This window comes from Pan paniscus, chromosome 7 (assembly GCF_029289425.2).
Source record: "Pan paniscus chromosome 7, NHGRI_mPanPan1-v2.0_pri, whole genome shotgun sequence".
NCBI lineage: Eukaryota > Metazoa > Chordata > Mammalia > Primates > Hominidae > Pan > Pan paniscus.
This window is the reverse complement of record NC_073256.2, coordinates 31,458,105-31,470,107: the sequence shown is the minus strand read 5'-3', so window position 1 is coordinate 31,470,107 and position 12,003 is coordinate 31,458,105. Positions and strand designations below refer to the sequence as shown.

General features: G+C 39.2%; 1 protein-coding gene across 6 annotated transcripts in view; it reads right to left on the bottom strand.

The window, feature by feature from the left end:
- Positions 1 to 974: 974 nt before the first annotated feature.
- The window catches only part of TRMT9B (tRNA methyltransferase 9B (putative)), a 77,705-nt gene continuing 66,676 nt past the window's right edge, over positions 975 to 12,003 (bottom strand). For all 6 annotated transcript variants that reach the window (XM_034965668.3, XM_008959547.5, XM_034965671.3 and 3 more), the window contains one exon: positions 975 to 9,740. In XM_034965668.3, coding sequence (XP_034821559.1) covers positions 8,704 to 9,740 — 1,037 coding nt within the window. In that variant the 3' untranslated portion in view covers positions 975 to 8,703. The remainder of the gene's footprint in view (positions 9,741 to 12,003) is intronic.

Here is a 12,003-nt window from a genome sequence, read left to right as displayed (position 1 = left end):
TGTAAAGGTGTAAAACGAGTAGTGCTGTAAAATACCCTAAATGCAAAGGGCGTGTGGTGAAGGAGGAGAAGATCAACGCGGAGCTGTGGGATCGGGGCATTTCTTTGACGATGGGACCTGAGTGGGCTGCAGTGTGACAAAGATCTGGATGGATGCATAGGACAGCTACCTGGAGGAATGCAAACACAGGTGTGTGTGGAGGAATGCAGAAAGAAGCATATGGATCTGGTTCTTGGCTTTGCAAGTCACTCCTTCTCGGAGTCAGTGGCTGCCAAGGTTTCTGGTATCCCAAGCATCTGCTGCTTTTCGTTGCACACACGTGCACTTGCATGGGGATTATCTTCTGTGCCCTGCATCCGGGATGGGGTGGGGAGTGAAGTGTTCTGACGTTGACACTTTCCTTCTGATTTCACCCATTGAGAAAACTGTAAAACCCACTATACATCTGTTAAGTATATCATTTTAAGCTAAATTTATGCTTAGATATTTCAAAAATAGAAAAGGAGCATGAAGATGGAAGAAGGGATGGCTTCTAAAGAGAATAACTAGCAATGTTTTTAAACTGGGAGGTTTCTGGCAGAGTACAAAGCACAGGACTGAGGTCTCACTGATTCTTGTCAAAAGGTCAGCACAGAGTGTATTTTATTTTTCATCATTTTTGTCTTTCAAGCAGCCACCTGAGGGCCAATCTGATGCTCGGGGAGATGGAGCATCTTCTTCTATCACAGGTGAGGAGCCATCAAGCTGCCCCATGGCAGGGCACCATCTGCTGCAAGATTGCATCCCCTCTGAGTGGCATGAGAGCCACAGCAGGGTGGGCACAAATCCTCCCTTGCTTCACACCCTCATGCTGGTAATGAGCTGACAAGCTGCAGATGGCGCAGGTCAGGAAAGAGAACAAACTTCCCTACCTCCCAAGCAACATACAAAAATGATATCCTTTCTAGATTAGGACCACATTTGCACACATCCACTTTTGGATAATCTAATACATCTTTATTAATCTCAAAATATGTCTTTTTGGTCAATAACATTCTTTTGATAACCATTAAAGATAATCTATTATTAAAAGGTTAATTTTGCTTCCCTTAGATAAATATAACAGAATTCAGATACGAACTTGCCCCGTTCTGTTGAAGTGTAGTGAGAGCTGACTGTGTGAACTGAATAATGCTTGTCCTGTACAGAATGGTGAAGAAAAGCAAACTTTTGTTCACCTGGGAACATTTTTAAAAAAATACACTGATACTTAACTTAAATAATTGAATACATATCATAAACACACAAATTACACCATTTAAAATATACTTACTACAAAAAGATCCTGAACGTTATTGATTAATGCAAATAAAACTACTTCGCATTATTATAAAAGTCAAAATATTTTACATCACTTTGTGCTTTTAAAACTATTGCTAGCTTCCCCTGGGAAAAGTTAAAATAACTGTACATTGTAGAAAAAAGTTTTTGCACTTTTGACCCAAATACACGTATCAACACGAGAAGAGGCACAATAACAACTAATAATTGTTTTAAATTTCCCTGAAACAAACAAACAAACAAAACCTATTTATTCAATGAAATACATTTCTATGGTAATTGCTAATTTGATGTTTTCACGCGTGCACAAAAGAACTACTTTTTCTTGGTCACTAATGACAGCAAACACTAGATGTCTAGGAATATATATATATGTGTGTTATATATATATTTACAGACATACATATTTAAGAGAGCATATAAAGAAAATAGGACAGTTTGCACATACATATTCAAAGCCTCTCAGAAATTCACTTAGGTCCACATTAGTGAGCCTTAATGTATTGCCAGCGTTTTGTGTAAATAACCAGAGAAGTAAAACAAACTTTAGTAGTGGAGTCCCTCCTTGTACATTAATAGAAAATCTAGTTAGAAGTGGTATGATTAGCTCGTAAGAGGTCAGGAGTTCAAGACCAGCCTGGCCAACATGGTGAAAGTTCGTCTTTACTTAAAAAAAAAATACAAAAATTAGCCAGGAGTGGTGGCATGTTCCTGTAATCCCAGCTATTCAGGAGGCTGAGGCATGAGAATTGCTTAAACCTGGGAGGCAGAGGTTGCAATGAGCTGAGACTGCACTACTGCACTCCAGCCTGGGCGACAGAGTAAGACACTGTCTCAAAAAAAAAAAAAAAAAAGAAAGAAAAAAGAAAAGAGAAAAGTGCTTATCACTTAGCCAAATTCTTGCTAAGGGAATGTAAATATAATTGTACCTTCTTCAGGGAATTCAACATCAAGGTACACTGGCTTAACTGCAGTGACTCACTCATTTTTCAATGTGGAGGTAATATTCATAGAAAAATCAATATTCCATGTGGAGAAAATGTATTTTTCCTGTGGATGTATTAATGATTAATTGGGTTGGAGTAAACTTTACTTTCTGCAGCTCTAGTATTTATTTGTCAAATGAAGGTCCAATTTGACAAACAGCTCTTACAAATGGTCCATCAGATTGGTAAGATAGATTATTCTATAGCTCCAATCCCTCCCAAATAAAGTCATTGATTATCTGTGTATAATCAACTGGGGAAGACACGCATCACAAGAGGACAGAGTATGTGATGTAACTGAAATGATTCACATCCCTGTTAATGTGTCATAGACCGTAGGATCCCTGGGGAATTAAAAATAGAACAATTCAGCTAGAATCTTCTCTTTGATCAACTCTCTTCAGTTTCTGATTGTGCTCTCATACTGAGCTCTTTCATTTGCAATACAATTTCAATCCTTGTTTGGTAAGAGTTCTTTTTAAATGTTTGCACTTCAGTGTTGTAGATAACTGAGGTTGCAGATATGGAGTTTATACTATCAAAACAATCATTAAATAATCAAAATAATCATAATTTTGAGTTAAGATTGGAACAAGAGGAGTTAAGCATTATGGTTGGTTGAGGGTCTGTTAATGCTTCTCTGATTCCCTCCCACTTCCGTGGTTTTCCCATCTGCTGGACGGGTGTATAATAACGCTTACCTCATATGCCTCTTGATGGAATGAAGCCTGTATCGTGCATTTTTCTTTGGAGAAAGATTACAATTATGGCATTTGAAATCCAAGTATATATCTAGGGAATGTGGGAATTACTTGTCATTATGTAATTTCTTATGAAAGCTTTGTCTAAAATAGCAGATTGCAGAACAGAAAAAATTGGGTGCAACTGCAGGAAATGAGACTGAAAAATAATTCAGAGTTAGTTTATGAAGGGCCTGAATGCCATCCAAAGGAGTCTGCATTTATTCTGTAAGACATATTATTTTCTGAAATATATCCCATGGAACACTTGCGCTACAGGATGTTAATATGTCTAGGGCAAGCTAGATTAAGTCCAAGCTTTAGGGTAGTCCTTAAATATGCTAATACGCATCATGATTCTCTAAGGGAGGGTGGTTTGTTGTTTTTCTCAAACTAAACAATATAACTTGGTAATAGGCACACAGGGAATACGAAGAATGTTTCAGCTTGGCACCTGTGGGTCAGTTAATTCTAATATTCTGGGTACCTTCAAGATGCCAGATAGTCATTACCTTGTATCATATGTATCCAGCACACAGCAGATTGTGTATCCAGCACACAGCAGGGCTTAGTAAACAAATGGAGTGAATGAAATATCTGAATAGTCCTCAGTTGCCTTACTTATAAAATGGGAAAACAATAATTGTTGAAAGGTTGAAGAGTTGGAGAAAAGTGGTCCCAGAATATTTTGCAACCAAGAACTATTTTTTAATTCAAATCAAATCGAAACAGATTTACAAATGAAAAAAGATAAAAGGGAAAATATGTAAGAGACTACTATTGAATTATTGTCTAGCTGTGTAATCTTTGCTTAAACTTTTCCAAAGCTCATTTGGAAAGGGGATAATCACACTTACCTTGAAAGGCTCTAATACTCTGCCAAGCACATGAGCTGGGTCCAGGGGTGGGAGTATATGGTGTTGTGGTTAAGAGCAGAGACTAGGAGCCAGACCTGGGTTTGAATCCCAGCTCTGCCTCTAACTAAATGTGTGATGCCTACTATGTGTGTAACCTTAAGCAATTTAATTTCTTTCTGCCTCAGTTTTCCTCATCTGCAAAATGGGAACAATAAGTATACTTATCTTGGAGGGCTGTGGTGAGGACTGCATATAAATTAATGAACGTTGATTTTTTTTAAAAAAAAAAATTCCTTTATTCCTCTTTTTTAACAAACAGCCCCTGGGACAGGGGACCAGGGGAAGGGGAAGGAGGGGAAGTGAGGCCCCAGCCCCACAACCCCTCCCCCCCACCCCTTTCCCCCTTATATATTTATAATCTATATACAAGCCCCGGGGGTAGAGGGCAAGAGGAACTCCCTCAGCGGGGTCACAACAGGCCCCAGTGTGTGATGTTCCCCTTCCTGTGTCCATGTGTTCTCATTGTTCAATTCCCACCTATGAGTGAGAACATGCGGTGTTTGGTTTTTTGTCCTTGCGATAGTTGAATGTTGCATATTTAGAAAAGTTCACAGCTATTCTCATTTCAGATTTTCTATGTAATAGGAAAGAGATGCTGAGGCCTGCCCTAATTTGTTTTTCTTATACTGCAGCTGCTTGGCTGGTGGTTGGTTCCCATTTCCTCCTTCCTCCAAAACTGGGGGCTCACAGCTCATATTTAACCTGTGCCCTCCCCCACCAAGTTCAACTACTGAGTTAGAACTTCTGTTCTCCTCTAAACTCGTATATATGTATTAATTTAATTTAAAATCCACCAGCGCTTTTTTTTTGGCCATTAATATTCAGGGGCATTCATGTTCCTAGCTGGTTTATATTTGGATGGTTTTTTCTCTGGATTACTCCAAATTTTTGCCTATTGAATTGATGGTCACTTAAAAGACAGAGGAATTACTGGCATGTAGAATTTGGAAGGAAATAGAAAGGCAAACGAGAAATAAGAATTAGCACTATTCTGCACGGAGATGTGTGATGAGAAAAGAGAACCAAACCAAACTCCAAGACGTTTGTGTAGCTAGTTTGTTAGTTACTTTGATATGCTGGTGTCATATCATCAGTATACTGGCAATTGGAAAAAATTTAAATAGGTGCTTGAATGATTCTCACTATAACATTATTTTGATTCCATCCTTTGTCCATGTTAATGCGCTTTCCCCCAAATCCTTTGAAGATTCCGTGGAATTCCTCAAATAGACAGTGAGGCATCAGGAAGCCAAAAAAGTTTTGTTTTGTTTGAGATGGAGTTTCACTCTTGTTGCCCAGGTTGGAGTGCAATGGCACAATCTTGGCTCACTGCAACCTCCGCCTCCCAGGTTCAAGCGATTCTCCTGCCTCAGCCTCCCAAGTAGCTGGGATTACAGGCATGCACCACCAACCTGGCAAATTTTTTGTATTTAATAAAGACGGGGTTTCACCATGTTGGTCAGGCTGGTCTCAAACTCCTGACCTCAGTTCATCCACCCACCTCAGCCTCCTGAAGTGCTAGGGGTACAGGTGTGAGTCATCGCACCCAGCTGCCAACCAAGTTTTTAAGACTCCTCCAATAAACCCCCAAACTCTCCCTTCTATTTCAGATAGTGGGACTCTGTGCTGATGCCAGTAAGTAAAGAAGAAGGAATAAGAAAGACACTGTGTGATCTAGTATTAATAAGGAAGTAAGTGATCAAATTACTCCAGCTAGGTCAGTAGAATCTATCATCAAGCAAGTTGAGGCCGACAGCATTCACAAATCAACTGTCTGTGTTTATACTCACTGATGACTTGTGTTTCCTTTCGAGGACAAGCAAGCTTTTTAAATGATCAAGACATTTACATTAGTTTTGCTCTTCAATGGCTTTTTAAAAAAAATCCAAAGGCAGAAGTTAAATTTAAAAGAGATTTCCATGTGACTACCCCAAAGAGAGATTATCAATCACCAAGTTAAATATTTGTATACAAAATAATATCTGGATGCATAGATTCTTATGTTCATTAGATGAAGAGTAGAAGACTTATTAGTCGCCATGCTTTCTTTACACCCCTGTCAAACTTACATGAAAATATTTCTCTCCAAAGAACCGTTCTAGAGAACCCTTTCATACAAAGTGGTGTGTGTACATCTAAGAGGTTGCTCAGACAGTTTAGCTCAAAGGCTAAAGAGTCTGGTAAACTGAGTTCCACCAAGTCTTGACTTTTAAGTGGTAGGCTACCAGCAGAAAGAGAGGACTTCAAGCACAGATTTCTAGCAGCAAGGCCAGGATTAAAAACCCATGTGACAATAGGCTTCAGAGAGAGGAACAATCCATTCATAATTCAAAGGCCGTCAAGCCTGAGTTGTAAGAACATTTTGACTCTGAGAATCTTTTCTTTTTACCAAGAAAATCCCTTGCAGTCATGGTTTAGTGTCCTGAATTAAGAAATAAAAGAAACAGGCCGGGGGCGGTGGCTCACGCCTGTAATCCCAGCACTTTGGGGGGCCGAGGCGGGTGGATCACGACGTCAGGAGATCGAGACCATCCTGGCTAACATGGTGAAACCCCCGTCTCTACTAAAAATACAAAAAAACAGCCGGGCGTCGTGGTGGGTGCCTGTAGTCCCAGCTACTCGGGAGGCTGAGGCAGGAGAATGGCGTGAACCCGGGAGGTGGAGCTTGCAGTGAGCCGAGATCGCGCCAGTGCACTCCAGCCTGGGCGACAGAGGGAGACTCTGTCTCAAAAAAAAAAAAAAAAAAAAAGAAATAGAAGAAACCAAATTAATTTTTAATTTATACTCCACTTATATATGTTTTCAGTCATCCACTACTGCAGGATGTACACTGAACAGTACAATCATATGCATCATTTTCACCAGACAACCTCATCTGCCAAAAGGGTGATAACGCAACCTTATTTTGAAGCCAAAAGAGAGTTATAAACATCAATCGTTTTCAGATACGCTTTAAAAATATTTCTTTAAGTTTGTTCAAAAGTAACATCATTATTTTAAGTTATAGCACAATCATTAAAGGAAAAAAGAACCCAAGAACAAATGAAATTCGTTATTATTTTAGTCACTTTTAGTGGAAAAAATAAAACAAGATTTGGATTTTCATCCAGCATAAAGTAAAAAGACTCTTGTCAGATGTCAATTTTCTCATTAATGAACTACTTGAGACTGTACTCCTGGGTCAACTTGTTTCTGCTTCTCCTGTCTCTAGACCTGTCTTAATTATATTTGTGTCTCAGGATCCATGACATAGATTTAAACAGACCCATGGGCAAATCTAAACAGTGACCACACAGTGTCCAGTCTATTCGTTTCTCTACAAAGTGACAGAAATTCAACCTTTAATCAGTAGAAGTTGTTTCTACCTAAATTCCTAATATAACTAATAAAATGTAGTCACCTTCAATAAAATAAATGCCCAGATACTATTTTAAAGGATACAGCAAATCCAAGTCATACCTCTACCAAGGCTAACTATGCTGTACCTTAATTTGTTTGTTCTCAGAGCTAAAATCAGTGCTTCACTTAGATTCTCCTTTCCTAAAGAGTCCATCAACTCAGAAGAAATACCTAGCTCTTGATGCAGACTCATGATTAGTCAATCTTGGTCTTGGATATTCATCCTTCTAATAAGCATGATTGATAACAATCTTGCTAATAAGCAATAGTAATATCAATCTTGAATATTCATGCTTCTAATAAGATTGGAAGAATACCACTTGGATACTTGCATATAACTCCTACTACCTACATACTCCACTCCTTACAAGCTAACAATGCCTTTATTATTATTATTATTTTGAGACAGAGTCTTGCTATGTTGCCCAGGCTGCAGTGCAGTGATGCAATCATAGTTCACTGCAGCCTTGAATTCCTGGGCTCACGTGATCCTCCTGCCTCAGTCTCTTGAGTAGCTTGGATGACAGGCATGCACCACCACATCTTGCTAATTTTTATAGAGATGGGGTCTTGCTATGTTGTCCAGGCTATTCTTGAACTCCTGGGTTCAAGTGATCCTTCTGCCTTGGTCTCCCAAAGTGCTGGGATTACAGGCATGAGCCACCATGCTCAGCCTAACAGTGCCTTTAAAAACCTCCTGGGCTACATTGGAAACCTTATTATCACATGTCAACTTATTATGAAGCAAGTTTGCTTATAATTTAGTAAAGTCCTTGTAACACTTCTTGGTTCTCTCCACTGTCACTCAGTTTTCTGAAAACTTTAAGTAGAAGCAAGGCCTTGGCAACAAGATAACTCATCACATGGTGCAAAGTATATCTGTGCAATGGATCAAATTTACCTATTATCTTGCACACTGCTCTCATTTATAACCTGAGAACCAGAAATTATCCCCTCACTTTATAAAAATACCGTTTTAAAAGATTATTTAACAGCATAATCTTTTTAAATCGACGTGTAATACTGAAAAACACTATACATGTATTTTATCTCTCTGGGGTTAAAAAAAAGTCTGAGCTGTACTGAAGGGCACTTTCTGTTGCTTCTTCAGATCTTTTATATTAACATTTAAGCACAAATACCCTTTGTCAAGTGCTTTCAATGCCAGAATCTGTGCTTATTCAAACATGAAAACAAAAACAACCAAATAATTAATAGTCTCTGCAGACCAAAGCGTAAATGGATTAACAAATAACACTGAATGCAAATTCAGGTAACCATATCAAAGCAAGAGAAAAGAATGTGGTTCATCTTTTGGAGGAGTTGTCTAAAAGGATCCAATCAATCACAACTTCCCTTTTTCTCTGCAATGATACACCAGTTACCATGATCATTCCCGGAACTCAGGATACGGAGCTCTGACACATTCTCCTTGAGCAGACTGCAGAGCTCCCCTTCTCGAAACACATGGTAGTAGCGCATAAAGGCTGTGTAGTCCAAAACATCAGTCTGTGGATCTTCGACAGACATTGTATCATCTGGGTTGAAATCTGTGGAATTGACTGCAGAAATCCTTCTCAATATTTTACTAGCAGAAGGATTATCATCTTCTAAGTTACCTGCATCCACACAATTCACACCGGTATTAGTGCTATCCAGAAAATTTCCCCCTCCATTTCTCCTCATTTCCCCTTGATGGTCTCCATTTAAATGTTTCAGAGTGCCTGGTGCTCTCAGCCATTCCAAGTGTGTTCCAGAAGAAGATTCCACAAACACTTCCTCATCTAAGCTTTGCTCTTTTGTTGAAAATGGCTCTTGGTGATCAAAGTCTAGACTAGAGTGTCTGGAAGGCTGGACTGTTACAGTGCTATTGGCCCAAACTTCTGTGTTTTTCAAGGGTCTTACTCTTTCAATTTGCTTCCTCAGAGTCGATTCATCCAAAGATCTGGAGAAAAACCAGGAACGAAACGATTTTCCTAATGTGCTGTAAAATCCATATTCTTCCTCGCCTTCCTTAGAAATATTTGCAAAACAGGTTCTTGCCATAGCAGGTTCATAGTCCACGCTGTGGGACCGTTTTGAACCACACTGCTCTTTAAAACAAACAGAACAGCTACACTCAGAGCAAGGAGGATGGTAGGGATGGCCTCTTTCTGGGTATCCACACTGCCTCTTCCTCCCAGACTGGCTGGACTCTGAGAAGAGCTGGGAACACAGGGCCCTGTTCCATGGAACAAGCACGTCTTGCTTCTCAAAGCGACGGTTCTTTTGTTCCATTGCCCAAACGTAAATCATCAGTTGGCCTCCAGGAACTAAGACCCTGGCCATTTCTTTTATTGCTCTGATTCTTCTTTGTTTTGTAGAAAAATGATGTATGACTGAAAAAGACAAAACTAGATCTCAGTGTGTATGCACACACGTAAACCCACACACGTATACACTGGTGTTTACCATATAACAAGGATGAAATTTTGACATCTAATGAAACCTTCTTATTTCCTCCATGGCAACGATGATGACAGAAACAACACAGGCCTGATTTTAGGAGAAACATAAATTTTAGCTTTGGCTCTTGTGCTTTAATATTAGATGGCTGATCTTGGGCAAGATATTTAAGTTCTACAGATTTTAAGTTTCTTCCTCTATAAGAAGAAGTCTAGAGTCCATAAATCCATAAAGTCTCTTCCAGTTCCAAAATACTATGGATTTTTTTAACCAGAAGGATGGTCAATGTGAATTACTAAAATTTGAAAGAGATATTAAATGTTCCCTTTGGATTCTATGAGGCAATTCATTGTTTTAATGAATAATTTTTACTTCTAAAGTAATAGCTGAGAAGTATAGAAATATGTTAAAGATTGTTTCTCTGTCTAGATAATGCAAAGATCAGCAGCTCACCCCAAGTCCAATTGGTTGCTTATAATAAGATATAAAATCGTTGTGTCTATTTAAAAAATCAATGTATACGTCATCATTTTACTTCCAATTCCTGCAAAGTCGAAATGAGCTTCAAGTAAGACTGCCTTTAACAAGTCATAAGTGTGTTATTAGGCATAATTTTATCTGCCAATAAAAGTGCTAGTCTGTTAGTTCTTGAGGGAGTATAATCACAGTATTGTGTCAAGAGAAAACTTCAAATTATTTTTCCCTACACAGATGCACCAATGTATCAGTGAGGAAATTAATCTCAAGCAAAATTGGAAGATTCTTGTTTTGATATGAGCTGTGAGGGCAGAGACAGAGCCTGAGAGGGTTGCTCTAAGGGTCAAAATAATCCAACTGTTCGTGGTGATTTTAGGCAAACTAATCTTTGTAGTTTACCTGCCACAGAGACATATTAAATATCAAAAATGGGGTTGCGTACAGATCAAACTAGTAAAGAAATATCACTCAACAGATACATTTTGTATCATTAGCAATCAAGTTTTCATTCCTATCAACAGCACACAAACCATGGTATCTCTACCATGCAGTAATGTAAGAAAGCCAGAGGTGTGAGGGTGAAATGGGTTTGAAGAACAACACACCAGTGTATTTCATTCTGCTAGAACTTTCGGTAACTAGTTTTGTGATCTTTAAACAATCACTCTATCCTCCTGGCCTCAGACTGCCGCCACCTACTCCCGAAAAGAAGAGTCCTTTAATATGGCTCATTTGAAAGCATACCTTTCTAGAAGAAAAGTCCTGATTACTAAGCTAAGGAGGTATAGCAGTCAGGACTGAGAAAGCCTCAATCCACTGCTAATGCTCACATTTATCCACGGTTACTAAGGGCCATTAATATCTCCTGTGCTGTGTGCAGTGGCTCATGCCAGTAATCCCAGCACTTTGGGAGGCTGAGGTGGGCGGAACACTTGAGGCCAGGAGTTTGAGATCAGCCTGGGCAACATGGCAAAACCCCATCTCTACAAAAAATATAAAAAAATTAACTGGGTGCAGTGGTGTATGCCTGTAGTTTCAGCTACTCAGGAGGCTGAAGTCGGAGGATCATTTGAGCCAGGGAGGTCGAGTTTGCAGTGGGCCATGATCATGCCACTGCAGTCCAGTCTGGCCAACAGAGTGAGACGCTGTCTCAAATATATATATATACACGCACACATATAAATGTATCTCCCATATGTATGTATCTCCCAAAACTTGCACCTAATTCACTTTAGAGCGTCTTCTATGGGTGTATTTTCTAAATACAATCCATCTTCATTATTCATGGATTCTGTATTTGCGAATTTGCCCACTTGATAACAAGTCGCCCCCAAATCAATACTCCCAAAATTGTAATCCCCCAAATCAATACTCCCAGAATTTCGTGGTCATTCACTGACGAATGCAGAAGGGCAACTTGAGCCTCTCAGTACACATATTCCCAGCTGAGATGAAACAAAGCAATGTTCTTTCTTCTTATTTCAACTCTAATACTGTACACAAGGGTTCTTTTTGTGATCTATTTTGTGCCACATTTTCTGCATGTTTGTGCTTCTTGTTGGTGATTTTGCTATTTGAAATCGCCTCCAAACATAGTGTTGAGGTATTATTTAGTGTTTCTAAGCCTTGGAAGACTGTGATGCACCTTATGGAGAAAATACGAGTTAGATAACTTCGTTCAGGCATGAGTTGCAGTGCTGTTGGTATGAGTTTAAAATG